Consider the following 26,938-nt stretch of genomic DNA (forward strand, 5'->3'; position numbering starts at 1 on the left):
TTATGAAAATGGATTACAATGTTCCAAGGCAGTTTACATTTACATAGCAGAAGAAATTAGCTTGGAAGTGCTCCATTTATAGATTGCATTGCCAAAAACATCATAGAATTTGCTATCAACATCGGTCTCAGTCATTTCAACTGACATGAAACCTTGTCCATCGTAATAGAATTTCATTTCTTGTGGATTCCACCTGTTATTAACATCACCCCTTCATGCCTTTGATCCACCTCCACTTGTTAAGAATTGAATCGAGCTACATTTTTTAAGGGGACAGGAATCAATTTGTGTGATTCAAAATTTACAAATACATATACATATATATATTACAATATCAAATAGTAGTAGTACCTGTCAGTGCTGCTAATATGCTGTAAGCAATGATCATGGCCGTTAATATAAAGGTCAACATGGTATGCCTAGGAATTAAAAAGGTTTTTTAAGTTAAAATTAACAACCAAACAACTTTTAACATTAAATTTGTATATTTTTGTAGATAATTAAATGAATACCTGAAGGATAGGAAGAAGATGAATGGCTAGCTCATGAGCGTTGCCATGGTGCCCAGCACTTTTGATTGTATGGTGACCCACTACTATCTTCCATTTTGCTGTGGATTCTCTAAAACCCGATTCCAATTCCTATCAAACTATTCCATTTTAAATTTTTTTTCAAGAATTATATTAAAATTTATTGATGCTTTGGAAAATATATTTCCAAAAAGAAAGTTACCAGTAAAAGATTGTTAATGTAATGGAGTCTAGGTGAAATGCCTTTCCAGTCATAGACATGATCTTTTGGGTCAATGAAGTAGTTGGATACAAATGGAGTAGTGTCCACAAAGAAAATTTCTGCCATTTCTGCCAACAACAGAAAATGTAATATCTGTATATATACTAATAATAATAAAAATAAAAGGAAAGAAGATAATATTAGGTTTAATTATAATATATATTTTTAATTAAATTAACATCATAGTTAGAATAGTTTAGTTTCTAATCATTAACTGATTATACATCAAATATCTCAATGGTAAATAATTTTAGTTAGAGAAGAGCAACTTGAGATTGGTTATAGAGACCTTTTCTTCCCCAATCTCCGACCACCAAGAAGCTCAGGCATGTTCCACCAGCTCAAGCTCAGCCTTTGCCGGAGGCGAAACAAGTAACAAGCCAAGAAGAAGAGCCCATAGGACCATAGCTTTTTGGCTTGAAACAACCATTCTTATGGAGGAAATGAAGGTTGGCAAACAGGCTACTTATAATTTATAAATGTGGTTTCCCAGGGGAGTGATCAACAGTAGTGTCATCCCAATAAATTAAAAAACAAAATGGCTCATAAAGCAACAACATTATACCCAAATTTATGGTCCACATTCTCGTACATAATTATATTTCTATCATTTATGCATTTTATTAAAGTAATACTTAAGTCCATCTGTACTTTGTCCTTTTCAGTATACTTCATATCTCTGTTTTAGCTTACGTTTTTTCAGTTTTTACATGTAATGATTATATATTAAATCACATTAGCCTATGTTTCTTCGTTAACATATGTAGTAACCAAATACAAGAAGATAATTATACATTAAACCTATACACAAACTGGGTTGGTTTAGTACATTTTATATCAAATTTGAATAATGATTTTATTATTATTATTATCTCAAGTCTACTTCGTTCAATCCAAATACAAAATAAATAAGGTGTTTTTTTGAATAAAATCCAACTGGAGAATTTATTAAACAAAATAAGTTAATAAAACCTATCAAAATAAATAAAATGAAATAAAAAATAAAAGAAATGAGAAACAAACAAAGCAAACAGACTCCGGCCTAGATAGAAGAGCCACTCCCACTATCATTTAATCTCACAAATATCCCCTTCACCAAAAAATTCTGAGGAACAATCTTTGGTTATCCAGAAGCCATCGCACCACCTGCATCATCATCTTCACCATCCCCACCACAGTTCAGAGCCACCATCTCTACCAGCTAATCATACTCTAGATTTAGACCCTCTCCCCTTCGCCATCCCTCTTATGCTAGGAAATGAGCTGATCTATTCGCCTCTCGGGGGGCATAAACAATCTCACACTTTTTAAATCTTCGTCTGACAGTTCTAATGTCTTGAATATAAGCCCCGATGGCCGACCTATCAACGCTTTCTTTATCACAGAGAGAGAATCCCCTTCCACCACCACCCTTTGGAAACCGAGATCCACCCCCAGGCTGAGTGCTTGAAGGCATGCAAGGGTACCCACTTGCCAGCCCAGCCCCTCCAGCAACAGACCCTTTGCAGACCATATACTTTTCCAGGTATAAGATGGGTAAGCTCCTAAACTAGATTTTTAAAAATTTGAATTCGGGTTTTTTAAAAATGTGTTTTCTTAAGTTTAATTATAAAAATATATAATAATTAATTAGTTTTTAAAAAATTTTAGATAGTAAACTGAACTTTTTGTGCAAGTTAAATTAAGCTAATCCTATATTCGAGCTTGAAAGGTATTTAGGATCAAACCTCAACCAAACTCGACCCGTAAATGTTTCTAGTAATACATATTTAAATAGGTTTGTCAAAAATTCTCCAAAAATTATTGTAATTGCTAGAATTAACGTGGGCCACAATAAATTAAGAGGAATTAAATAATATAAAACAACATACTGAAAATAAAAATATAGCCGATTCCAGATTAAAATAAATCCAAAAAAGTATACATATAAAAGACTTGAATTAAAATGATTTAATAAACAATACATGCATGACATTTGTGCATGCTAAAATTTGGATCTAGACCATCAAAGTCTCAAGATCTTAACTTTACTTACACAATTAAAGCATCCTTAATTGCACCAATTTATGAATTAAATTAATATTAATAAAAAAAAAACCTTAAAACAAACTGAAAATAGTTCAGAACACACGTCGATGAGTTGGTTAGGCTTTACCCAATGCTACAGACCGAAAATAAAACCACATTATGTGATTCATTGATAGCATTTAAGTTTATATATTAGCAACGACATATTAGATATGGATCATACAAAAATAGTATTTAATATCACAAATGCTACTCAATTCAACTATTAAATTAAAATAACAAATTCATATGGAATTATTAAATGTATAAAATAGATTAATTTTAAACAAGTATTATCCAAGTACTTTTTATCTATTTATTGTATTTTTTCTCAAAATACTTTTGATACATTTTATCAAAATGTTGTTTTTATGGCGTGACTTATGTCACGGGCTGTGGATCAAAGCCTATGACGAATGCACTCCGAACGTCTCATTGAGGTCAACTGATTAAATGGGGATCATTTGACTCACTTGAACTCGATGAGGAGCAACTTAGGGAATTTGTGGTAAAGTCTCTTGATTCCAGGAAGCAATGCAAAGGGTGTTCAATTCCACTGGGTATGGGTTGGCAGTGAGGGATGATGCTCTTAAGACTATGGTGATGACTTTGAAGGAACAAATTGAGAAGCTCAAGGAGGAGCTCATTATCTGCAAAGCTATTTTGGGTAATGGGATGTTGGCTATGAGACCCAAACATAAGGTGGATGTTCCAAAGTTGAAAGAGTTTGATGATGAGGTTTGTAAGACATGTGGACAACTTCTTATGGGGAATGGAGCAATTCTTTCATACTGGAGGCATCACGGATGATGTTACCAAGGTAAATACTGTTGCTATGTATTTCACTAATGTTGCTCTTTTATGGTGGTGTCGTAGGTTCACAGATAAGAAACGTGGAGGAGCTGCAATTGGGACTTGGGAGGAGTTTCAAAAGGATTTTTAAAGGCAAATTTTTCAAGAGCATGTCCAGGATGAGGCTTAGGCTAAGTTGCGCTGGCTTATGCAATAAGACATAGTTAGGACGTATGTACGAGATTTCAGTGAACTCATGCTTTAGATTTTTGATTTGGGTAAAAATGAGACATTTTTCTATTTTATGGATGGGTTGAAGCCATGAGTAGAGCAAGAGTTGCAATGTCAAGGATTCAAGGAACATACCAAAGCCGTGACCATAGTGGAGTTCTTAATTAATCTTGTTCTGAGGAAAGACAAGTTTGAGTAGTCCAAGCCTAAGAAGAAGGGAAATGGTGGGGGAGATGAATAAGGATTGGTTAAAAACAACAATGATGGCAATGAGAAATCACCTAACGGGAAGTGGAGACCTAAGAACCATTTGAGGGACAAGGAAAATGAAAAGAAGCTAATACAATGCTTCTTATGTAGATAGTGTGAGATTGCCCACAATGATCTATGTTTTTCACAACCTGTAAAGATGACAAAGCGGAGCCTGATGAAGAGAGGGTATTGAGGCTTGGATCAATGATACTCAATTTTGCTAAAGTGAAGAGGGATTGTAAGTAGAAAGGGTTGATGTTTGTGGGTATCAACATCACAAGCTAAATAAGGAGTGCTATTGTTGATACGGGGGCATTTGATTTGTTCATATCAGAGAAAGCGATGGGTAAACTTGGTCTCTTAGTTAGCAAATTGACTAAGAGGATTAAGACTGTAAATTCTAAAGAGGTCCTAATTGTGGGAGTAGCACAAGGAGTTTGAGTTCCAGATCGGGCAATGGAAAGACAAAGAGGACTTAGAGATAATTCACTTGTATAGTTATGACTTTGTTCTTAGCTTAAATTTCTTTGACAAGATTAATGATCTATTGGTTCTTTTTGTTGATTATATATGTATCTTGGATAGTTGGCAACAAAAATGCATTTTGTTGATGAGTCGAGACATGAGAGGTGGAATCAAGGTATTGTCGGCAATTCAGCTAGCTAAAGATGTTTCGTGTGGTAAGAATATTGACTTGGTAGATCGGTGTGCTACGAAGACCCTATTGGAAATGCTCGAGGTACATAAAATAGATATAAAGCCTGTTGAGTTATCAGTGGGGCTACCACTTATGAAAGATGTAACAACCCATTTTTTAGTGATACTGGAAATGATAGTTTCGAAACCCTGTATTCTAACGATCGAGTTAGTAAATATTATTTATTAGTATTTATGAGTTTATTATAGAGTTATATTGAGTTTTGGTCTGGTAATTTTATTGAATGGGTAGTATTTAAGGTATAAGGACTAAATCGTAAAAGCTATAAAAGTTAGTAACTGTTGATTTTATTGGCTTGAAAGACTTAAAAGGTAATTATTAAGGTTTTGTAGGGCACTTTACTACTTTTTCCATTAGTGGCCGATTAGTGCATGGTTTGGATGAGTTTTATAATTAAATTCAATTAAAATGATAATAATAAAATAAAGATATCATCATTTTTCATTTCCTTCTTTCTTCCCCAACTAAAAGTATAAAGAACTAAAAGTATAAAGAAACCATAAGTTTTATTCAAGCTCACTCAACCCTCTTGCATGGTAAATAAACCAAATCTTTTTTTTTTGTGAATTTTATTTTTTGAGATCGTTGTAGCTTGATTTAGCTATCCTAGGTACTAAATCGTAAAACTATTATAGTTTTGAAATATTTCCATTGATGATTTTTGATGTTTTTGATGTTAAATGGTTTAATTGTAAGCTTAAAATGTTTAATGACTAAATTGTCAAGTGAAATTTATTAGTTCGGTTTAGGGACTAAAATGAATATATTTTGGATTTGACATAAAATTTTAGTTATTACTGAATTTAGAGGGCTTTAAAAGGATGTGATTGTAATTATATTTCAAAATGGGGCTTAAATGTGAAAGTTATGATAGTTTTGGTTTTAAGGACTAAATTGAATAAAATGTGAAATTTTAGGAAATTGTGAAAATGAAATTGTCATATACATTGAATATGTTTTAAGGTAATTGACACTTATAATTTGAAATGAATTATTGTATAGATTAAGATTTGAATCATTTGGTAGATAATCGAGGAAAAAGAAAAATTACAGATTAATCCCGACACTTTGTAATGCCTCTAAAATCATCCTCCTAAATTTTGTAATGTGTTATACTTGGAAAGTGTATAATTGAATTATTGAGTAAATGAAATAAAGTACAAAGTGTTAGTGAAGGTATTGGATAATGGAGAAGGTCCAAAAATAAATATATAAATAAAATAAAATATATATTATTATATTATGAGATATAAATTTGAGGTATTAACTAAATTGAGAAAAAGTGAAAAGTGATGGGTCAAAGTGTGAATATTAAAAAGTGAGGGGTTAAAGTATAAATTTGTAAAGTTAAAAGATGAAAAAGCAAATAACCAAAAGTGGAAATGACAAATGAAAATATAAAATTTGACCGGGGTAAAATGGTCATTTAAGAAAATAATAAATAAATAATTTTAAGAAAAATTACCAAAATGCCATTGGATATATGGATGAATTATGACCATTAGATTTGCTTAGCCTTGAAGTATAAAATATAGAGCATTGGATTGTAATCATGATGTTGGTGATATTTTAAATAATATATATTAATAATAAATATTTTGATAATATTTTAATAATAAAATGATATTATGAAAGGGAGGAAAGGTGAAGAGTTTTCTTCATCCTTCTCTCCCCAACTTGAATGACAAATGAAGGAAGAAAAATGTTTCCTTTTTTTACAATTTGGTCTTTGATTATCAATTCCACTATTTCACTTAAATCATGAGAATTTATATGAGCATCAAAAAGAAAAATGGTAGTAAAGATCCTAGAGAGCATGTTCATCAACTTAGAAGTAAGAAACTAGTAAAGAGAAGTGAAGAAAAATAGATGAAAAGAGAAGGGTAGTGATGAAGAAAATAGATGAAAAAGTTGAGAAAGAAATGGAAGAAAAGCAAAGAGAAGAAATTCTTGTAAAAAAAAGGTAAGTTTTCAAATTAAGTATACTTATATTTCAATGAGTTGAGTTAAATATATTGTGAATGAAAAGTATAAAATGTGTATTTTAATCTAAGCGGTAGAGATAAAAATATGGATGAAGTATGACATGAAGAGACACCATGTTTTCAAGTGAGTAAGTGAAGATGATTTATAATTATGACATATATTAAGATAAAGAAATGAATATGTTATCAACATATAAATATAAGTGATTAACTTGAACAGTAACTAAAATAACTAATTTAGTGCAAAAGAACTGTGAAAAGAAAATGTTTTTACTAAAACAATTTTTGGACAATGAAGTAACTAATTTAGTGCAAAAGAACCGTGAGAAAGAAATTGAATTAGAGATTGAATCAAATATTGAAATAAATACTATTGAGTCTAGTTTTTCAAAGAAGAAGCTTTGTAAGCAATTAAATTGTAGATTATGATATATAATAATTTTTGTGAGATGTTGTCGAATGATTTCGAGTTCTCTTGTTCTAAATTTGAAAAATCATTATAAATTGTAAAAAAAAATTTAGGAGCTGAAATTTATATGAATAAAATCTTAATGAGTCTATTTTCAAAGGAAACAAATAGAAACTTAATACGAGACTTGTGCTGAAAGATAATAAGTTTTTAGTGAAGAAGGGTTAGAGCTTCCTAGTAGGAGAACAAGGGAAGATTTAAAGAATAAATCAGATTAATTGAAAAATTTTTATGGTAAAAATTTCATTGAGTCTAGTTTAAAAAAGTGGATCTTAATTTCGAGTTTTGTAGGTCAATATATAAATAATTTAGTGGCTGCTACTCTAGTGGGCAACCTTACTAAAAATATGTAATTAGTGAAACCATAATTAATGTTGCATATAAGAATGCTATATTATAAGTTATAAATACTCTTAAACATATATTATAGGTTGTGGAATGGAGAGGAGGAGGAGGAAAATAATAGAAGGGCATAATATTAAAAAGTTGTTATAAATGATGGAATTGCTAATATATAAGAGAAGTGTAAATGAATTGTTGAAACATTAAGTGAGTAATTATTTTATGATGACTTAATGAACTTATTTATAAAACTTTAATAGTTGTGTTAATTTTATAAATTTGATTGAGAATTATATGGTGTTGAGATATAGAAATAGATACATGTGAATGATATGAATGATACATTAGTTGAATTGATTTGGAATATGTTAATTGAACAAAACTTAGGTGGTAAAACTTGAAATATGGAAAAATGGACGAAACAGGGTGCACATTGCGACGTCAAATGTACCACGTCGTGACGAGCTTAAGTCAATAATTGATATTGTAATGAGGAACCCCCAAATGTTGTGACAAGGGCTCGGGGTTGTAATTTAGTCTTGATTCAATTACAAATTGTTATGAGTTTCGTAAGAAGTTTGAATTGAATTAAGATAGGTTTTTAAATTATGTTGTAAACGCTATTTGGTCTTAGTAGTGCGATTAAAATGATGAAATGAATCGAAGTTAACAGTAGTTGCTCCGACAATGAATGTAATACCTTGGTGTTGTGACTCGGCGATTGGATCTGGTATGGGAGTGATATGCACTTCTACTATTGTTGTTTGTATCTGGTAAGTTCATACAGTATAGTTATGTATATTTATGTAACGTTTCTGGTTGAATTGTGAAATTATATTATTTGAATGTGTTTTAAAATGTTTACAAATCGGTACAAAAGGGTGAGGAAATGATTGAACTGTAAAGAGTTGTGCTGATATGTGTATTGAATTTGGATGAATATAGAATATGATACAATTGATATGCCAATAGGGTTGTTAGTGTGCTGTACGAGTTATGTAGGTGAGATGATACTGATATATGGAGAATTCACAGATTAAACCAGAATCCAATATTTGTTGTAGATTACTGAATTTGTCTCTATGAAAACCGTTGTTACTGATTGTCTCTATGGAGACTTTGGAGTATTTTGGAGGGAAAAAATGTCTTATGACATATGATTCTTACGGGTTTAGCACTTCGTTGCTCAGGTGTGTATTAGTGGTATAGCTTGTTTGAGCAATCAAGTGTGTTAGTGGTTACTCACGTATCCGTGTCTGTTTATTATAGTTCATCGGGCTAAATGGTTTTGTAAAAGAGATGATGATTCAATGGTAATATATATTGTGATTAGAAATAGATGTTATGATGGAATAACATGGAATTGTATGGAATGAAATGAATTAAAATGTTATATGATTGAATGTTATATACTCACCTGATATCTATGAAATGTGGTGATAGGAAAATTGTATATTAGTTAATTTGTATGTTAATTTGATGGGAGGTGAGTTTTAATGTTTTAAAACCTATGAACTTACTAAACATACTTGATGCTTACTTTGTTTCATTTTCTATTTTTTTAGTTGGCACTTTGCTGAATGTGTCTATCAAATCACCCTTAAAGTTTACACTAACCAGCTTCAGTCTCGATAGACTTTTAAATTGTTATAGACTTAGTTATGTGGCATGTATATAGGCTTCGATATGTTTAAGTGTTAATTTTTGGATGATGGTGATTATGGTCCTTATATAATGCTTGAATTTGAATGCTTACATGATATGCATACAAGTATGTTTAAGTGTTAAAATGATTGATATGGTGGATCATTTCAAAGGATGAGTTGTTTGGTAAGATTTTAAATGGATGGTTAATAGTTTGATGACATTACATTGGTTAATTGCAAGGTTAATTGAATGTTACATTGTGGATTATGTATTGGTTGATTAACATGATATGCTTAAGTAAATGTTGATTGATTTGGGTGCCATTTGAGGCATATTGGTATAATGATTGAATGTGTTTAAAATATGGTAAATTGGTATGTTTTTTATTGACTTTATGCAGGTTTTGAGTGTGTCTAAGCCATTTTTTGATTTGGTTTGGGTTTGAGCTTGACAATGTACATGAAATGTGATATTTTGGCCATTTTAGCATGAAGTATCGATATCCATAGTCATGGTATTGGTACTTTACCAAATGAAATATTTTTTTAAAATGAAAAATTGCTAAAATGGAAAAAGTATTAGTACCAAATCCGATGTATCGATATTAATGATTTTGGAAGAATTTTACAAAAATAAATAGCATGTCAATTTGGTATCGATACCCATAGATTTTAATTTGATTTTTTTCAATTTGAAGCTAAAAATGGTATAATACTTATTTTGAGTATTGGTACTCGTACTCATGTTTTAAAATGTTGTAATTTAGTCATTCTTCATGTTTGAATTGATTTATTTACAATTGTAAATCCGAATAAGTTCTATTTTAGTTTGTGATCAGCTGTTTAACGTCACAGCAATAATGTGCAAGTGTATACTGTCAATGCAAGTATAGTAGATAGATATGAGTCAGTCAGATATCGATCCTATGAGGATGGTTGTCTTTTGTCTATCAATGTCAGTGCAATCAATAGATAGAAGTGAGATAAATTGTGAGAGTAGTTGTCGAAGTAATAACTTGAAAACAATACTATAAAATATGATAATGATAAACTGGGATCCTCAACATGAATATTCAACAGAATACTAAGTGCTCACAAGGTATAAAATGATAGGTGATTGTCGATGCATTAAATTGCAATGAATATATTACCAAGCTTAAATTCTATATTTAATCTAAGACTTAAACATGCACAGTAGCCACATCTTCTGATGATGACAATGGAACACTATTAAGAACAAGTGGATTAAATTCTTCTAATCTTCAAGTAACTTTCGTTATAATGCTTGTTAGCTTAAATTGTCGCTGCTCTTTTCAGTGTCAGTGGCCGCAATAACACTTCCATGCTAAAAACATTCAAACCCAAATATTAAACAGTAGAAACAAGATTGAATAAAATAACATTTAACCTAGAAATCATGTATACTTCTGTACAGACATGAAATAGAAAGTAATCACTATTGTTTAGAAAATAAATATAAAAGAAACAAGTGGAGAGTACTATTCCTAAAAAATCTCGACTTGATTTCTCAACTCCCTCTTGTGTCGCACTTAGGGCTCTTGGTCAAGAGTTAATCTGCATCCTTTTCACGTCGGTTCACTTGTAGAAGGTTTAAGCCGCCATCGCCAAAAAGTTTCAAAAGATAGGTTGAAGAAGATAATCCTCTTTCTCTCTCCTTTTCACGTCCATATTAATAGTTATCCAAATAGCACATGTATCATTTCATCAGAATCATGTTACCTCTGTACGTACAAGTTGGTTGTACCAGATTGGACAGTTCACACCTTTTTGTTATTATCTGGATAGCTGTTAGGTGTGGCGATAATTTTGGGCGCAATCTGAAAGTACTCATACAGTGACATTAGTACTAAAACATGACAAAATTAATGATAAATAAGCTAAGATCCACTGAGTTATAAAATGCAATTTACTGAACTAAAAATGCTAAAATATGTGCTAAAGATAACTAAATGGGTATAAATTAACTAATAAGTAGGGAGAAAACATATGTTCTTTCTAGTATTACCAGTTTGTACTTAAGTGATGATTTAATAATTTTTATTGAGTTATTCAAAATAAAATGTATGTAACTGTTCTAATAATTGAAGTAGCATCCTGTAGCTCGGTCCGACGATTGAGCTGAGTGAGGGGTGTTACAAGAGAGGTAGGTTATGCATCGGATTTTGGGGGAAAATAATGATGCAAACTTGACAGTTGAATCGAATAAATGCTACAAGCAAGATACATCTCAAACACTTATCTAGTGTTTTACATTATTGACTTATTGTCGGCTTGGCAAAGACACAAAGGCCCTTCTAGAGTTTTGAAGCGAGTAGGCCAAGCCACTTACAAACCGGAATTGACGGCTATACTCAAGGTTAACCCAGTGTTCAATGTGGGCATGATTAAGCCTATGTGTGAGGATTAAGGGGATCTCGATTGAGGCAAGTCATAATGGGGGCAAGTAAGAGTGGTGGGCTCTTGTGAGGGAGATACAAAAGAGAGAATCAGTTGGAGTTAGGCGATGATGAAGACATAAGCCGAGGCATATGTTCTAAGGAATGGAACTACTTGATAGAGAGACTAGTTAGGAATTAGCTGAGGCATTGAGGTAGTTCTAAGATGAGTCAAACCAATGTCATTCCGAGGACGCAATAAGGGCGTCACGAGAATGGGTGGGGGAGAAGGTCGGAGGCCACGGATCAAAATTCGTTACAAATGCACACAGAACATTCTATGAAGGTCAAATGATTAAATGAAGCTCATTTAACTCACTTGAACTGGCCCGATTCATGGAACACATGGAGAAGCCATCTACTTGAAGCCTTGGTGGCTTAGTGAAACACTCCAGTAAAACTAGAGTTACCATGGTCAATGTAAACCCTAAGGGATAAGATTGTATAGAACTTAAATCCCTTAGGACTCTCATATTGTAGATAGACACTAATTTCAGCCATTGATGTAATTCAATCTATACATTTCGGATATTGAATATATATATATATATATATATATATATATATATATATATATAAATGTAACTAGTAATTAATGATTAGATTATGCAACACTTATTTGGATATTGAATATATTTATAAAAATTAGTATAAATAATAAAGGAGAAATTCAGTGAAAAAGTAAAAATTAAAATAATTTTACACATTTTCATAATTATTTATATAATTAATTTTTAAAGATCTAACTATTGAATTTATATTGATAAAAATACTTTATATATTAATATATATTCACTTGTTGAATTTTTTACCTAAAACAAATAGTTAGAAGTTTTAAATTTCCATCAAATTTGGCATGCATGATCTACATGAATAGACCATAAAATACAATGATTGAATATCGTATAAATAATTACAAAAGCGTGTAAAGCTACATTAGAATTTAAAATAAATACTAATCATATAAATAAGTACGACAACATTTTACAAATGAAAATGAAAATAAAATTCAAATCTTAGAATTTTAAAAAAAATTAAAAGAAAAGTATAGATTCCAGGCGCACTTGAGGTTTCCTCATCCAAAGACCAAAATATCAAGAAATTGAAAGGCTCCCAAATTCACTTCTGACTACATTCGTTGCTAATTGCAGACGGTGACAATAAACAAATTGACCTCAGGCCTGACCCATTTGCGAGAAAAGGGTAAAAAAGCAGTTATTAATTTTGAAATGAGACAAAATTAAATTTTAAAATAAAACCGTAATTAGGCCCCAAACTATGGGCGTGAATGATGATATAAAAAATTTTTATTTTGATCTAGAGGATAGGAAACAAAAAAGGTGTGAATGTAAGGCAGAATCTATTATTTTAATTCATGTAAGTTAACTTGTACAATTCATAATCTATTATTTTAATTGATTCTGGGTAACATTTCCAATTATTTGATCTTATAAGTCCAATATGGAGATTGACTTTCTATATGTTTACTTGTACAAGTTAACAAAGTTTCTGTTTTTCAAGTATGAGTTCACCATCTTAACTTCTATTCAAAATTCACGAGATTTTTCAATTTCATTTTTAAATAATTGTTGAAAATCATGCTCATATTTAATAATTAATAGAATGATACTCACAATTTTATACTAATCTAATTTTATTGATTAACCATTCTTTTCATTTGAAAAAAATAATTGTAATTATTATTTAATATAAAATTTAAATGTTTTTATTTTTTTTTCGAATATTTTCATTATAAGTTTTGATCATATCTGTTCTCTTTGACATAATGCTTAAAACTACTCATGGGCGCTCTCTAACGAGAATAATGCGCTTCAGCGCACTTGAATTCACATATTCCAGTATTAACAACAATACCCATACCAACAAAACTAAAACTCAGTCGACTTAAATATATTATTATTTAAACTTATAAAATTACCCATTCCTCTTATAACTTCTTTCTTTTTTCTCATTTTTAATTTAAGTTTATTTTTTTCCTTTCCTTATTTTATTTTTAACTTACAAACGCAATATACAACATATATTTCCTAATTTTTTTAAAAAACCCTTACCTTTTAATTAATTACCCTAAATATTTAGGGTTAAAATTGTCTATAAAAAACCTTAATAGGATGTCCGGAAACAAATCTTCTATCACCTCTCATGTAGCTTTAAAAATAAAAATAAGATGATCATATTAACTTCTTTCAAATATTTTCTTTATTTTTACCACCAAAGTGAGAATTACAATCTACTAAATTTTAAAATCTTGAAATTAAAATTAAAAAAAATCGTGGAGTTCATTTATTTATTTATTAGATTCTTTTCTCATAGCTGCAGATGAATAAATGCGTTTATTCTTTTATAAATTAAAATGTATAATATATAACATATAAGTAATATTTAAAATAAATAATATTTTATAAAAATTGAAAATAATATAAAATCTTAAAACCATATTAGAAAGTAAATTATAAATTAAATTTTAAAAATAAAACAATATACATCAATTATAATAATTCATGATGAGTACAAATGATATTTACATTAAATTGATTAAATATGAAGATATTTACATTGTATTAATACATACATTTAATAATGATAATTAAAAATAATTATTGAAATCTTATACCGCAAAGCTTTTTATTTTTATTTTTAAATCTCCTGATCCGTTTACAACTTCTTCATCATCATCTTCTTAATAATTATAATAATAATAATAATAAGGTAAAAAGAAAGTATAAAATACTACTTGCTTTGGGCCAATTTTTTTTAAAATATTGATTTTAAAAAATATTTAGGGTTTCGGGTCGATTTCTAAGATATATAGGGAAATATGTCGATTTTAGAGAGAGAAATAACAAACATGTCCTACGTGATGCGTTTTCAATAAAAACATGTCCTACAAGGCTCGCTTTCTAATTTTCTAACATATTAATTTTTTTTGGTCAGATGGTTAAATGTTAGTGGTTTTGTTTTTGAGTCTTGGGTTCAATTCATTTTCTACTCAGATTTGTATTTTTATTTCAAATATATAAATATATGATAAGTAACTTATTACATCAAATTTGTTATAGACCATTACAAGATAGAAAATTATTTTAAGACATTTGGAAATTTAAAATGACATATATATAAAATTATTTTAAAAGAACTTAACATTTGGAAATTTAAAATGACATATATATAAATATATGATAAGTAACTTATTACATTAAATTTGTTACAGACCATTACAAGATAGAAAATTATTTTAAGACAGTCTCAAAGGCTGTATTCAAGACTACGACACATATCCACTATATGCATAATAGCCCACTCCGTCACCAACTTGGTGTACTCCTAGTGTAACACCCCAAAATTGGTCCCAGAAGTTTCAAGGGTATTTTAGAAATCTTAGCTTATATGTGCTCAGAATTTTGTAAGTTTGGTAACCGATAATGTTTTTGACAAAGACTATTAGGATATTAAATCGATTTTTGAAAATGAGTTTTAAATATCTCTAATTTTGAAAATAGAACTGATTTGTAAAAGATTCAAAACTGAGAGTTTTTATGAAGCAATTTACTCATAATTTTAAAATTGAACCTAATGAACCCCTATTCCCAATTTTATTTCACATGGTTCTTCCTCTTTACTAGTATGCCGTCCCTCACTCTCCTCTTGTTCTTCCAATTGTTTTTTATCTCAAAATTCCTAATCTCTGTTGATTTCCAACATCCCTTGAACTATAAATCTCCATTGAAACCAAGAAAATACCCCAAAACTTCATTTATTTCATCTTCTTCAATAAAGGATTTTCTGGAATTTCACCAAAGTTTATTTTTCTTGCATGTAAGGTAACCAATCATCTTCCTATTAGTTTTAAATGTTATCTATACTTTTAAATCAAATTTCTAGCTATTAAATCACATGTTTTAGATAAAAGCCAAAATTTTGGTCATTAATAGTGGATTTTGGGTTGGTGGATTAAAACTCAATTTTGAAGTGTTTTTCCACTTGTTTTAACATAATTAGAAGGTTTCTAAAGTTACTTTGAAGTTTAGTTAATGAATTCTCGAGTTTTAATGAATTTTCATCATAATGGCCAAAACTTGTAAAAAAATTCGAAACCTTGAAACATGTAGTTTTGTATAGTTTAAATGTTGAGAATTAGTTGTAGATGAATATGTAGATGAACAGAATTTGTTTTGTGTGAAAATATTAAGCGTAGGTTGAGATATTTGAATTCAAAGGTTTCCATGTCGAAGGTTTCAATTAATAGTGAACATAGCTTAGGCTATTGTTTTTGGTTGTTTAAGGTGAGTCGATGACTGAATTTTGATTGTATGTGTGTGTGGTTTTTCTTGTTGAAGTGACATACTCGATAGGACGTTCAACGAGTGAGACAAAGGCAAAAAAAATGCTTGTTTGAGCTTTCGGCATTTCGGTGAAAGCATTTTTCTGGTGAGTGTTTTGGAATTGCTGCTCGTAAATGCTTCATTGTGTAATTGGGAATTGAGAGGTAGCCTAAACCTTTACTCTAAATTCTGAAAGTAAGTGTTCTCATGCCTATGATTAAATGTGATATGTGTATGCTTGTGAATTTGTGAAATTATGAACATATATGAGATGGTATGACATATGTTATAAGCTTATAATGACTGATCTGAAAGTGAATATGTGAGTGTGTTATTCATTCCATGTGACAGTGTTTATAATGTGTTAATGATGTGAATATGCAGTGCGTATGTAAGAAGATTCGGTAAGTAAATATGTGATAATAAAGTGGATATTTTGGCCTTGTGTTATTATGAGACCGTTGGATATAGTTGGCATGCCATAGGATTGTGATTACTCACCTTTATGATATGGTTTATGTGGCGTTGAGGCCCAGGGACAGTTTTAGTAGAGATAAGGGAATGTGAGCTAAACTCCATTCACCGGGATATGTGTGTTTGGTGTGTTGGAGAGTGTTAGCTATACGCTTCATTTATGGGACATATACGACTCTATGAGTCATTAACAGTCTGTTGGAGATTCGTTTATCTGATGTATGATGATAGAGTCCACGTTAGGTTTCATATCTTCAAGAGCCAAACTATCATAAGACGTGACTGAAAGTGACTAAATGTGATTAATATGTGTTGTACTATGTGCTTAAATATTCATGTGACTAATGTGTAAATATTCATGAAAGATGATTAAATGTTAAAACATGACATAGGAGTAGAATATGTTATGATTATGTTGCATGTTTGCTTTGTTGATGCATAATGACTTGTTTGTGTAGTGGTTTTTTTAGTATTCTCTGAGCTTGTTAAGCTCACTCACTCCCTTTTAACCATTGTAGACAAGTAGTGCTGGTGTGAGCGGTGTGGTCTCGAGGGGTGATCCAAGCTAGAGTTTTAGTTGCTATTAATAGGTCTTTTATTATTTGTGTTTTTGGGAATAAAATGCAATATGGTAGATTTTATATCGATTTTGCTGTGGTTTTTAGTTGATTGTATGCCTATTAAGCTTAATGATTTGTGGACTTAAAATATGATGTTTGAGACTGCTATATGGAACATTTTTGTGTTTATTTTACGAGGTAACTGATGCATGTCATTTAGAACTATTTTGGGATGATTTATATGCTGATATATGCTGTGTTTTTAAGGTCTGGAGTAGAGGTATTGATATTTGGGTTTTAAAAATGATACCTCTGAAATTTTCGAAGTGTAAGAAGTCAGTTTTGCTAGCTGGTATCAATATTTTATCACAAGTATCGATACTCAGGGTGAAGTTATTGATACCTGTTCAGTAGTACTGATATTTTTCAATTGTTGAGTTTTTAAAATAGTAAGCTAGATTGGTATGGATTTCTCAAGCAGTATCGATGCTGCTTGAGAGAATTATCGATACCTTTTTTTATTATCGATACCTATGTAATAGTTTTGAGAAATTTTGCTAAGTGATCCTAGTGCAAGTTTAATACTTATTTTATGTTTATTTAATGAATGCTTGACATGTTTTTTCGATAAAAATTAAATGTATGACTTACAATTCATGTGAATTCTATGTTAAATATAAAAAAGAAGATGCATTTGTAATAACGTGACGATTTGAGATGAACATGATGCGAGAAGGTGGTGTAGCGTCTTAGTATTCGGGTTCTATGACTGGGCTGGGTATAGGGTGTTACACTTGGCATTGTTTTGTAGGTTAAGTCTCTTCTACAACCCTAAAAAGCAATAACAAACCTTGTAAGTACAAGAGTACTTAGTGAGCTCATGAACCATACCTTGATGGATGCTTTGTAATCTTGTAGGAGCTTTTTTATGAGTCAACTACTTCCATGTATCATTTATTACGGCTGGAACGATCACAGTATCAACATTCTTTTATATGCCCGTTACCATGCCCTTAACATACTTAATCTTCCATATCTTGTTAATTGAGGAATCCTTCCAATCATTACATAAATATCTTGTTCCATAATACTTACTTAACAGAACATACCCTTAGAAATCACTTCCAATCAATCCATGCCTTAACCCATACTCTCATTTCAAACAATTGTTTATTAACACTGTCTTGGGTGGATACCTATAGATGGCGGATACTTATGCAAAGTTTCATATTAGTGGTTCACACTCAAACCTACCCTAATCCAGTTCTGTCCACATATCCATACTGATAATTCATTGCTTGTAACATCTAGATGAACTCCATATCTTGCTATAACAGAATCTTATAATTCAAAAAAACATTGAATAAGATTTAGAATAAATTTTAGAAGACGATGCAATACCCCTTACTTTTGATACTTACAGATCCTCATAAAAAATACCCTTCTTGACATACAGATGTACATATCTTTTTCATGGAAAACCCTTAAGACTTTATTCAACTTTTATTCTAGAGCATATCAATACATTATCTTGGTTATACTTATTACAGAATTACTAGAACTTACTCATTTCTTACCATAGAAGTAGACATTCAGATTCATAGCTCACCAGATATTCATGATAGTTCACACCACATAAACTTAGTAGAATACACCATACAAGCAATCATATAGAACATGCCACTAAGGTGATCCATTTAGAATTTGCCAAAAATAAATTTCTTTCAGAGTTCACCACAAAGGCTATTCTTAGTTGTCCTGTTTACGATATGAATTTATCTAAACTCACATTACGTGAGGTTTTCCCATCATCGTCCTAGGATACACAAAGAAGCCCATTGAGAAATCACCATTCCTTAGTTCTTTTTCAGAGGGTACCATAGCCATAGGCTTTTCTTTCAGAGTTCATATTAGAGTTCGTGCTTTTAGTCTTGATAGACTCTATCAAACACCACCGAGGTGAACAGACACAGACTCTCTTGACAGACTCTTCATGCATTGACACAATCTAAATTCAACCATACCCAAGCAGAACACACATATCATAGCATACATTTTAGACATATACATACTCAACCATACTTCACTGTTTCAATATCCGTACACCAATCATCACATACTATACTTTTTATGACTTCATATCCGTAGTTCAATCGATTTTCTATAGATGACTCACAATATGAATAGTATACATGCTGGAGTCAGTATAGAACTCACCTGAATCTCACCTACTGCAGTTCAAAGCTCTAAACTTAGATATCCATCACAACCTAGTAGCAAACACCGTTTAGAAACATAATATCATAATTAATACTCTTGTACATATATATTACTTATAATTTAAATCATTGACAATCCCATGCAAAAGCCTTATACTTATAGTCTCATTGTTCAATTACCAAATACAAATTTACATATTCATTACTTAACATGCAGAGTTGAAATACTTACCCTAGTGTGAAGTAACTATTAATCATAAAAGAACCTTAGCCTTGAGATCATCGAGGTAGGATACATTCAGATTTAAGGAAGGTTTCAGTATATACCACTTAAGGAAGAGGAAGAAGAAGAACGAAGAACCCTTTTTCAGAACATATTCTCACATATAAATTTAACAATTGTCATGTATATCAGAACTTGCCTTCTTATTAGCCTATAGTTTTCGAGAAAAATATAAATAAGTTCCCTTCATCAAACTTTTCAATCTAAAGTATACAGTTGGTTTCTAACCAGATTACTTAAAGTCTAATTAGCATAATATTCCATTCAAACCAGACGTACAACACCTTTGGTGAATACTCATCCCATATCTCATTTTTATCCCTTAACATGAACGTCTCCTTAATATAGAAGAATATCATGAAATCTAATTCTTACTAGCTCAAGTGCCAGTTACTATACACCCACACATATACACTAAAATGATCATTTGGGCAGATAATACAATGTCGGATAGCCTATTTACTGCTATACGCCCAAAACTTTAGATCCGCCAAAACTGGGGTGTTATAGTTTTTTCTCGTTTTTCACTCTTTTTGCTCTCAAGTGCTCTATTAAGAATTAAAACATGAATTTAAAGGATTAGAAGTATAAAATTCATGATTAAAATCGAATAATCACCCAAAACGTATTAATAATGAGGTTAAAACATGCTACTTTTAACACTTATCAAATATCCCTACAATTAAGCGTTTGCTTGTCCCAAAACAAAATTCTCGACCCAAATTCAAGTTAACTTCCCTCTATTTATTGTTTTCACTGACAATGTCTTAGGGTAATCTATCAATAATCATGCATTGTAAATTTAAACTAAAATGACACAAAAGAACCCAAGCAATCTAAGCATAAATTTTTAAAGCATAAAAACATAGGCGTTTCCCCTATCTCAATAATTACCCAAAATTCAAACTTAACAAGAATGAACACCCTCATTAAGGTTCGCTCAAAGCACTCAAAGTGTTTAAGATTCAATTAATGTGCACTTAAAAGTCAAACAAGAAATGTTATTGCCATAGGCTTGCTTGAAAATCAAATCTCCACCACTATAGAATGGGAAGACACACTAATCAAAAGGTCTTTACAAGGTTGTAACGGGGCTTAGGTTAAGGGTATAGAAAAAGTCATAAAAGTTGGCTACAATCGAGAGTTGAGTTGATAAGTTGCCAAATAAAAAAAAATCAGTTGCTTAATTAAAAGGATTTACCATCAATAAAAAAATCAAGAATGAATATGAGCTTTTATACAAAATATGAGACTAATGATTCAAACTCAATCAAATATTTTTTAATTAATTTTTCAAATTTTTTCTTATTTTTTTAGAATAAGGAGAAAATTTAGCAATGCAAATGATAAAACATAGTCAGTCAACTAACCAAACCGAAACTCGACAAAAAGAGAGTCAATAAAAAGGGTGATTTACAAAATGAGTATGATTTTCAGGTTACATGAATGGTTGTTAAGTAAAAAAAAGTGTTAGGATCAACGGGGTTTACAAGGGGTTAATTCGATGGGTAAATTGTTTAAAGGTTAAGCGGGTTAAATTCTAAGTGCCTCTATCATCTCAGTATATCAAATCAATAATGTAGTCTTGACATGTATAACTGAAATAATTTATAGAATAACAAATTAAGCTGACATACTCACAACCAAAAATATAATGAGCACGAAAAAAATATATGCTTTATAGGCTCCAAAGCTCACAAAAAATTATAATTTTGATGTCAAACTTGTGAATTTAAAATTTCAAGATAATGCTTCAGTTCAGGGAGACAACCTAAAATAATAATTTTTGAAAACCAACTTATCATACTTGACTCTCTCGTGTCTTAAGCTATAAACAAAACAATGCACAAAAATCCACAAATTAATCCCAAACAGAATCAATAAAACTCTAAATTAAAAAAAATTAACTTTAATGTAAGGTTTTAGAAAATTACTTAAACACAAACAATAATTCAGGGGCTATATCGCATAAACATAGAAAATCCTCCCCACACTTAATATGTACATTGCCTTGAATGTACAAACAAATATAATCACAGTAATCAAAGTATCATAAGAAAAGGAGAAAGAGAACTGAAACTGCCTTGAAGTTGGATGATTGTGTTGGAATAGAGAAATCCTGAATCGTAGGAGATCCTACATTAATGACATGGTTCCGAGCACAATAATAAGAAAATAAACAAAAATAAAATAAGATAAAGAGGACAAAAAAATAGTAAAAAAAATAACAATAAAGTGCATAATAAAATAAAAAATATAAATTCAAAAAATAAAATAAATGTAATAAAAATAAAAATAAAAAGGGGAAGAAACAACGATTAGGGTTTGGGTTTGGTGAAATGGGAGGAAAGAAACAAAGGAAAAAATAAATTAAAAAAAAACTAGCTTTAAAATAGGGTACACGACCATGTGTTAGGCCAAGTAGGCCACACGATTGTATGACCAAGTCGTGTATTTCTCTTAGTTCGTGTGGCCTATTAAAAATTTTTAAAAATTGCTCCAATGTTTACACAACCTAGAACATGCCCATGTGTCTAGTTCGTGTGCACCACACGGTCATGTCGTCAGGTCGTGTGAATCCGCTCAGACCATGTGTGTCAACTTAAAATTGAAAAATTGGCTGCAGTATTCACACAGTACATGACGCGCCCGTGTATATTCAGCAGGCCGTGTGCATTCATTCCATCTATGTAGGTGTATCGTTCGCTTCTCCCACGGTCGTGTATAGGGGCGTTTGGGTCACACGGACGTGTCGCCAGGTTGTGTGGTTTACCTTAGACTGTGTGGACCTTTTTTTATTTTTTAATTTTTTAAATCTTTTTTTTAAAAAGTAAAAGTTTTTTTCAATTTTTTAAACTTTTTTAAAAAAATTAAATAATAAAAAATAAATGTACTAAGCATGCAATATAATTAAATCAAAATAAAATAATAATACACTCAGGTTGCTTCCTAATAAGAGCTTATTTAAAGTCTAAGCTTGATTTCCCTTTTCAAGGTCACGGTTAAGTCAGATTTTTGAGACGGAGCTCATCTCTTTTGTTATCAATATCACCACCAAAATAAAGTTTGAGATGATGATCATTTACCTTGAATGTACCATAATCAGGGTGTGTTACCTCAAATGTTCCATATGGGAATACATTTCGTACCACAAATTGATTCGACCATCTCGATTTCAGCTCTTCGGGGAATATTTGTGGATCTAAATTGTCCAGCAGTACTTTGTCTCCAACTTTGAATTGATTTGTGCTCTTTATATGCACACTATGACGTTGTTTTGTTACTTCTATGAACGTTCTTGGGTTCTCATCAGCCTTTGTTTGCCATTCATCTAATTTATCGAGCTGGACCATTCTTTCTTCACTTGTATTTGTTTCTATTACCTTGAATAAGATACGGTTCTAACACGTTTTCATGAGTGATTTCCTGCAAAGGACGTTGAGCCACATGATTACTAACATCAACAGAATGACAAGTATCATCTCACTCACTAGAAACTCTCACAATATCACGTGCTTGAAAAGTAACCTCTTCATCAATTACCCTCAGCACAAGTTCACCATTACCCATATCAATAATACTTTTAGCTGTGGCTAAAAAAGGTTGACCTAAGATTATAGGTACCTCAATATCTTCATCCATGTCCAATATGACGAAATCAATAGGGAATATGAATTTATCTACTTTAACAAGAACATCCTCAATAATACCCCTAGGATACTTAATTGATTAATTGATCTATCAACTAATTGAATACTCATTCTAGTTAGTTTCGATTCCCCGAGACCAAGTTGTTTGAATATTTTATAAGACATTAGATTTATACTAGCACCCAAATTAGACAAAAAATTTTCTACATTTAAGCTACCAATAAAACAAGGAATAGTTAAACTCTCTAGATTTTTAAGCTTGTTGGGTAGTATGTTTTGGAGAATGGACGAGCACTCATGATTGAGATCTACAGTGGACTATTCGTCTAACTTCCTTTTATTTGTTAACAAATCCTTTAAAAATTTTGTATACTTGGGCATCTACGAAATGACATATTGTTTATTGATGCAGTCTTTCTTCAACTTTGTCAGATATAGAATCGGTGGTTTTTATTCTTTAACCACTGGCTTATACTCTTTCTTACATGCCTCAACCCCATTATTTTTCTCAACAGCTTCTAGATTCAGCTTATTTTCAGGCTCGGCTAACACCTTTCCACTTCGTACAGTGATTGCATGGACTTGCTCATTTGGGTTGGTTTCAATGTTAGTAGGTAAATTGTCTGTTGATTCCTCAAAGCTATTTTAGTGTTCTGGAATCTACTTTCTAACACTGAAATGAATTTAGTCAACATATTTTCCAGATTCAACTTCTTTTCTTGTTCATAAGGTTGCTGATAACTCGGAGGGGGTTGTGACCTTTGATTTTCTTGACCATCTTAAGACAAATTTGGGTGATTCCTCCGTCCTAGATTATAATTGTTACTGTATGAGTTATTCTGAGATCTAGAATTATTATCCATAAATTCGACTTACTCATATTTCATGTTAGACTTGAAGGATAAACATTCCGGATTGATCATTTTTGCTCCAATTGCATCGCATTGCATTACCTGATTCACCTGTTTACTACAAATCAATTCATCAATGTTTTTACTCAGCCCTTCCACCTAACTTGCTAACATAACAACTAAATCTATATTAAAAACATCAGCTGCTGTAGTAAGCTTTGATCTCATAAATTGTCATTGATAGTTATTCAGTGTCATGTCCTCAATAGATTCTTGGGATACCATAAGTGCCTTATTATTCAGTGTTCCACTAGTCGTTGCATCAATATCTACCTAGTTAAGGGATTCAAACCATTGTAAAATGTTTGGACTTGAATTCATAAAGGTAATCCATGATGAGGACACCTTCTCAAAAGATCCTTAAATCTCTCCAATGCATCATACAATGTCTCAAGCTCAAATTGAGTAAAAGAAGAGATGTCATTCCTCAACTTAGTTATTTTGGCCAATGGAAAATAGTTCAATAAAAACTTCTCAGTCATCTAAGCCCAAGTAGTGATGAAAAACCGTGGAAGTGAATTCAATCATTGTTTTTCCTTTTTTATCAAAGAGAATGGGAGCAAGCGTAAGTGTATGGCATCATCAGTAGCATCATTGATCTTGAATGTGTCACAAATCTCCAGAAAGTTAGCTAAATGAGCATTTGGTTTTTCATCTTGCAACCCATCAAACTGAACATACTGCTGCACCATCTGAATTATGTTCGACTTAATCTTAAAATTATTTTTAGCAATATTTAGTCTAACAATACTCGATTCAACCCCAATCAAAGTAGGCTTAGCATAGTCATTCATAACCCGAGGAGTAGGATATGCATAAAGTTGTGAACTAACATGATTTTTATCCATCTTCATAGTAACGTCCTTTTGTTTTTGATCGTTATTAAAATTTGTTAACCTTGTCTTGCTTCTCTAACCTCTCTCCGATTTTTATGACTAGTTTTTTTTATCTCACTATAAAAAACTAATGGTTCCAATGGGTTGCATCTAGTCATAAACCAAAAGAACCTGTAAGAATCAAACAAAAGAAAAATTCAAATGTCACAATTAAATTAAAAAAATTTAAAAAGTAAAAATGACTAAATTAATAGAAATTATGTTTTCCTAATATTCTAGTCCCCACAACAGTGCCAAAAACTTGATGTCCAAGGAACTAACTAAAAATTTGACTGAGGCAAGTGCACCTATCAATTAATAGTATAGTTATAATGAGCAAAGATATCGTTCCTACGAAGACTAACAGTGTTAGTAATTACTGTCTTTCTATTATTTAACCGAATACTTCGAGTGATTGATTAAAACTAAAATCAACTAAATTAATTAACTAAGAAACACGATAAAGAATAAATAAGGAAAACAAATGATTAGCAATCAAGAAGTGAAACAATACCCAAGAAAGAATCCACCTAGATTTTATCTGTCATTATCAATCTAAATTACGCAATTTCTTTACTTAGTATCTTGATCCGTAAAAATCCCTAAATTATGCTAATATCACTTTTGAGCATAAAGAGTAACTGGCTCTAGGTTAATTAATTTAAATTTCTTTCTAATTAAAACCCCTATTATCACATTATTTCGTGCTATGGATTTCCCTATTAGATTTGACTCTAATCAGGTAGATTTATGTCTTTCTATTTCTAGGATTGCATGCAACTCCTCTCAATTAAGTAAGATCTAATATTAAACAATGTCTATTCAACCACTGATTTAAGCACATTAAATATGGATTAATAATCTAGAAATATCAAACCAATAATTAAGCACACATAATTGAGAATAAGAAACTAAGTATTTATTGCGTAAAATAAAAGTCAAACGACAGAATCCATCAAAGGGTTCATCTCCTTTAGGTATTTATACAATTAGTTCATGCTTGAAAATAAAAATATCCAAGATACTGTATAACTGAAAAAATAAAGAAACTCATGATAACTTCCTAATAAATCAACTGAGAAAATCTTCAATCTTGACAGAAATTTGCTTCAAAGTTAGCTTCAATGGTGTTTTTCGAGTTGTTTTCTTGAATATTCTACGATGGTTGAGTCCTATCTTCTTATTTTTGTTATAGATATGTCTTAGAATGTATGAAAAACCTAAAAATCATAATTTTCCGCAGTGTGATGCACAATCCCATGAAAATGACACGACCTACCACACACTGTATGGGTCACACAACCATGTGGTTTGGTCATGTGGAATGCTTCAGCCCGTGTGGGTCACATAGTCGTGTTGTCAGGTCGTGTGAAATGATTCTGCTAGTGTGACTCCTGCAACTTGCTCTAACGCTCTGGTTTTCACTCCTCTTGCTCCCAAGTGCTTTATTAAGCATTAAAAGTGAATTTAAAGGATTAGGAGTATAAAATTCACAATTAACATCGAATAATCACCTAAAAATGCATTAAGAATGAGGTTTAAACATGTACCTATCAGGTATATATAGGACTTTTATTTGCTAAAAATAGCAGAGGTAAGTGAATTTGACTCTAGACTTGGCTAAATATAGCTTCGATCGATTAAGCTATTTTTAGCCTGGCTAAAAAAAAGTGTTACTAATTAAGTAATTTACTTTTATTGGACTCAAATGCTGCGACATACCACACTTAAGGAAATCCACCTATTTACACTATACTGGCCATTCGGGCCTAATTCTCATTCGCGTGAATACACCCTGTCCTGGTTTTTATTAGCCCAATGAAGTATAATGACCTATAAACAAGAGTCTGAAGGTTTTTTATTAGGGAATGTG

At 31.1% G+C, this 26,938-nt stretch overlaps 1 protein-coding gene, 1 long non-coding RNA gene and 1 other non-coding gene across 4 annotated transcripts; 2 read left to right on the top strand and 1 right to left on the bottom strand.

Annotated features, from left to right (window-relative positions):
* Window positions 1–39: 39 nt before the first annotated feature.
* Window positions 40–1,467, bottom strand: LOC105795888 (purple acid phosphatase 8). The gene is given in 6 exon segments (XM_052628900.1): window positions 40–256; window positions 352–419; window positions 513–641; window positions 733–887; window positions 944–1,132; window positions 1,428–1,467. Coding segments are annotated over 6 exon segments (798 nt in total).
* Window positions 1,468–1,820: 353 nt separating this feature from the next.
* On the top strand, window positions 1,821–5,032 carry LOC105794330 (uncharacterized). Of its 2 annotated transcripts, none has more exons than XR_001133868.2 (2): window positions 1,821–2,328; window positions 3,266–5,032. It is a non-coding gene; the product is annotated as an uncharacterized LOC105794330 (long non-coding RNA). The 2 variants fall into 2 exon arrangements; XR_008194467.1 differs by having other exon boundaries at window positions 1,821–2,317.
* Window positions 5,033–24,517: 19,485 nt separating this feature from the next.
* LOC128040058 (small nucleolar RNA R71) lies at window positions 24,518–24,624 on the top strand. The gene has a single exon (XR_008194718.1). It is a non-coding gene; the product is annotated as a small nucleolar RNA R71 (small nucleolar RNA).
* The last annotated feature ends 2,314 nt before the right edge of the window (window positions 24,625–26,938 follow it).

The sequence above is a fragment of the Gossypium raimondii genome, chromosome 3 (genome assembly GCF_025698545.1).
Source record: "Gossypium raimondii isolate GPD5lz chromosome 3, ASM2569854v1, whole genome shotgun sequence".
Lineage (NCBI taxonomy): Eukaryota > Viridiplantae > Streptophyta > Magnoliopsida > Malvales > Malvaceae > Gossypium > Gossypium raimondii.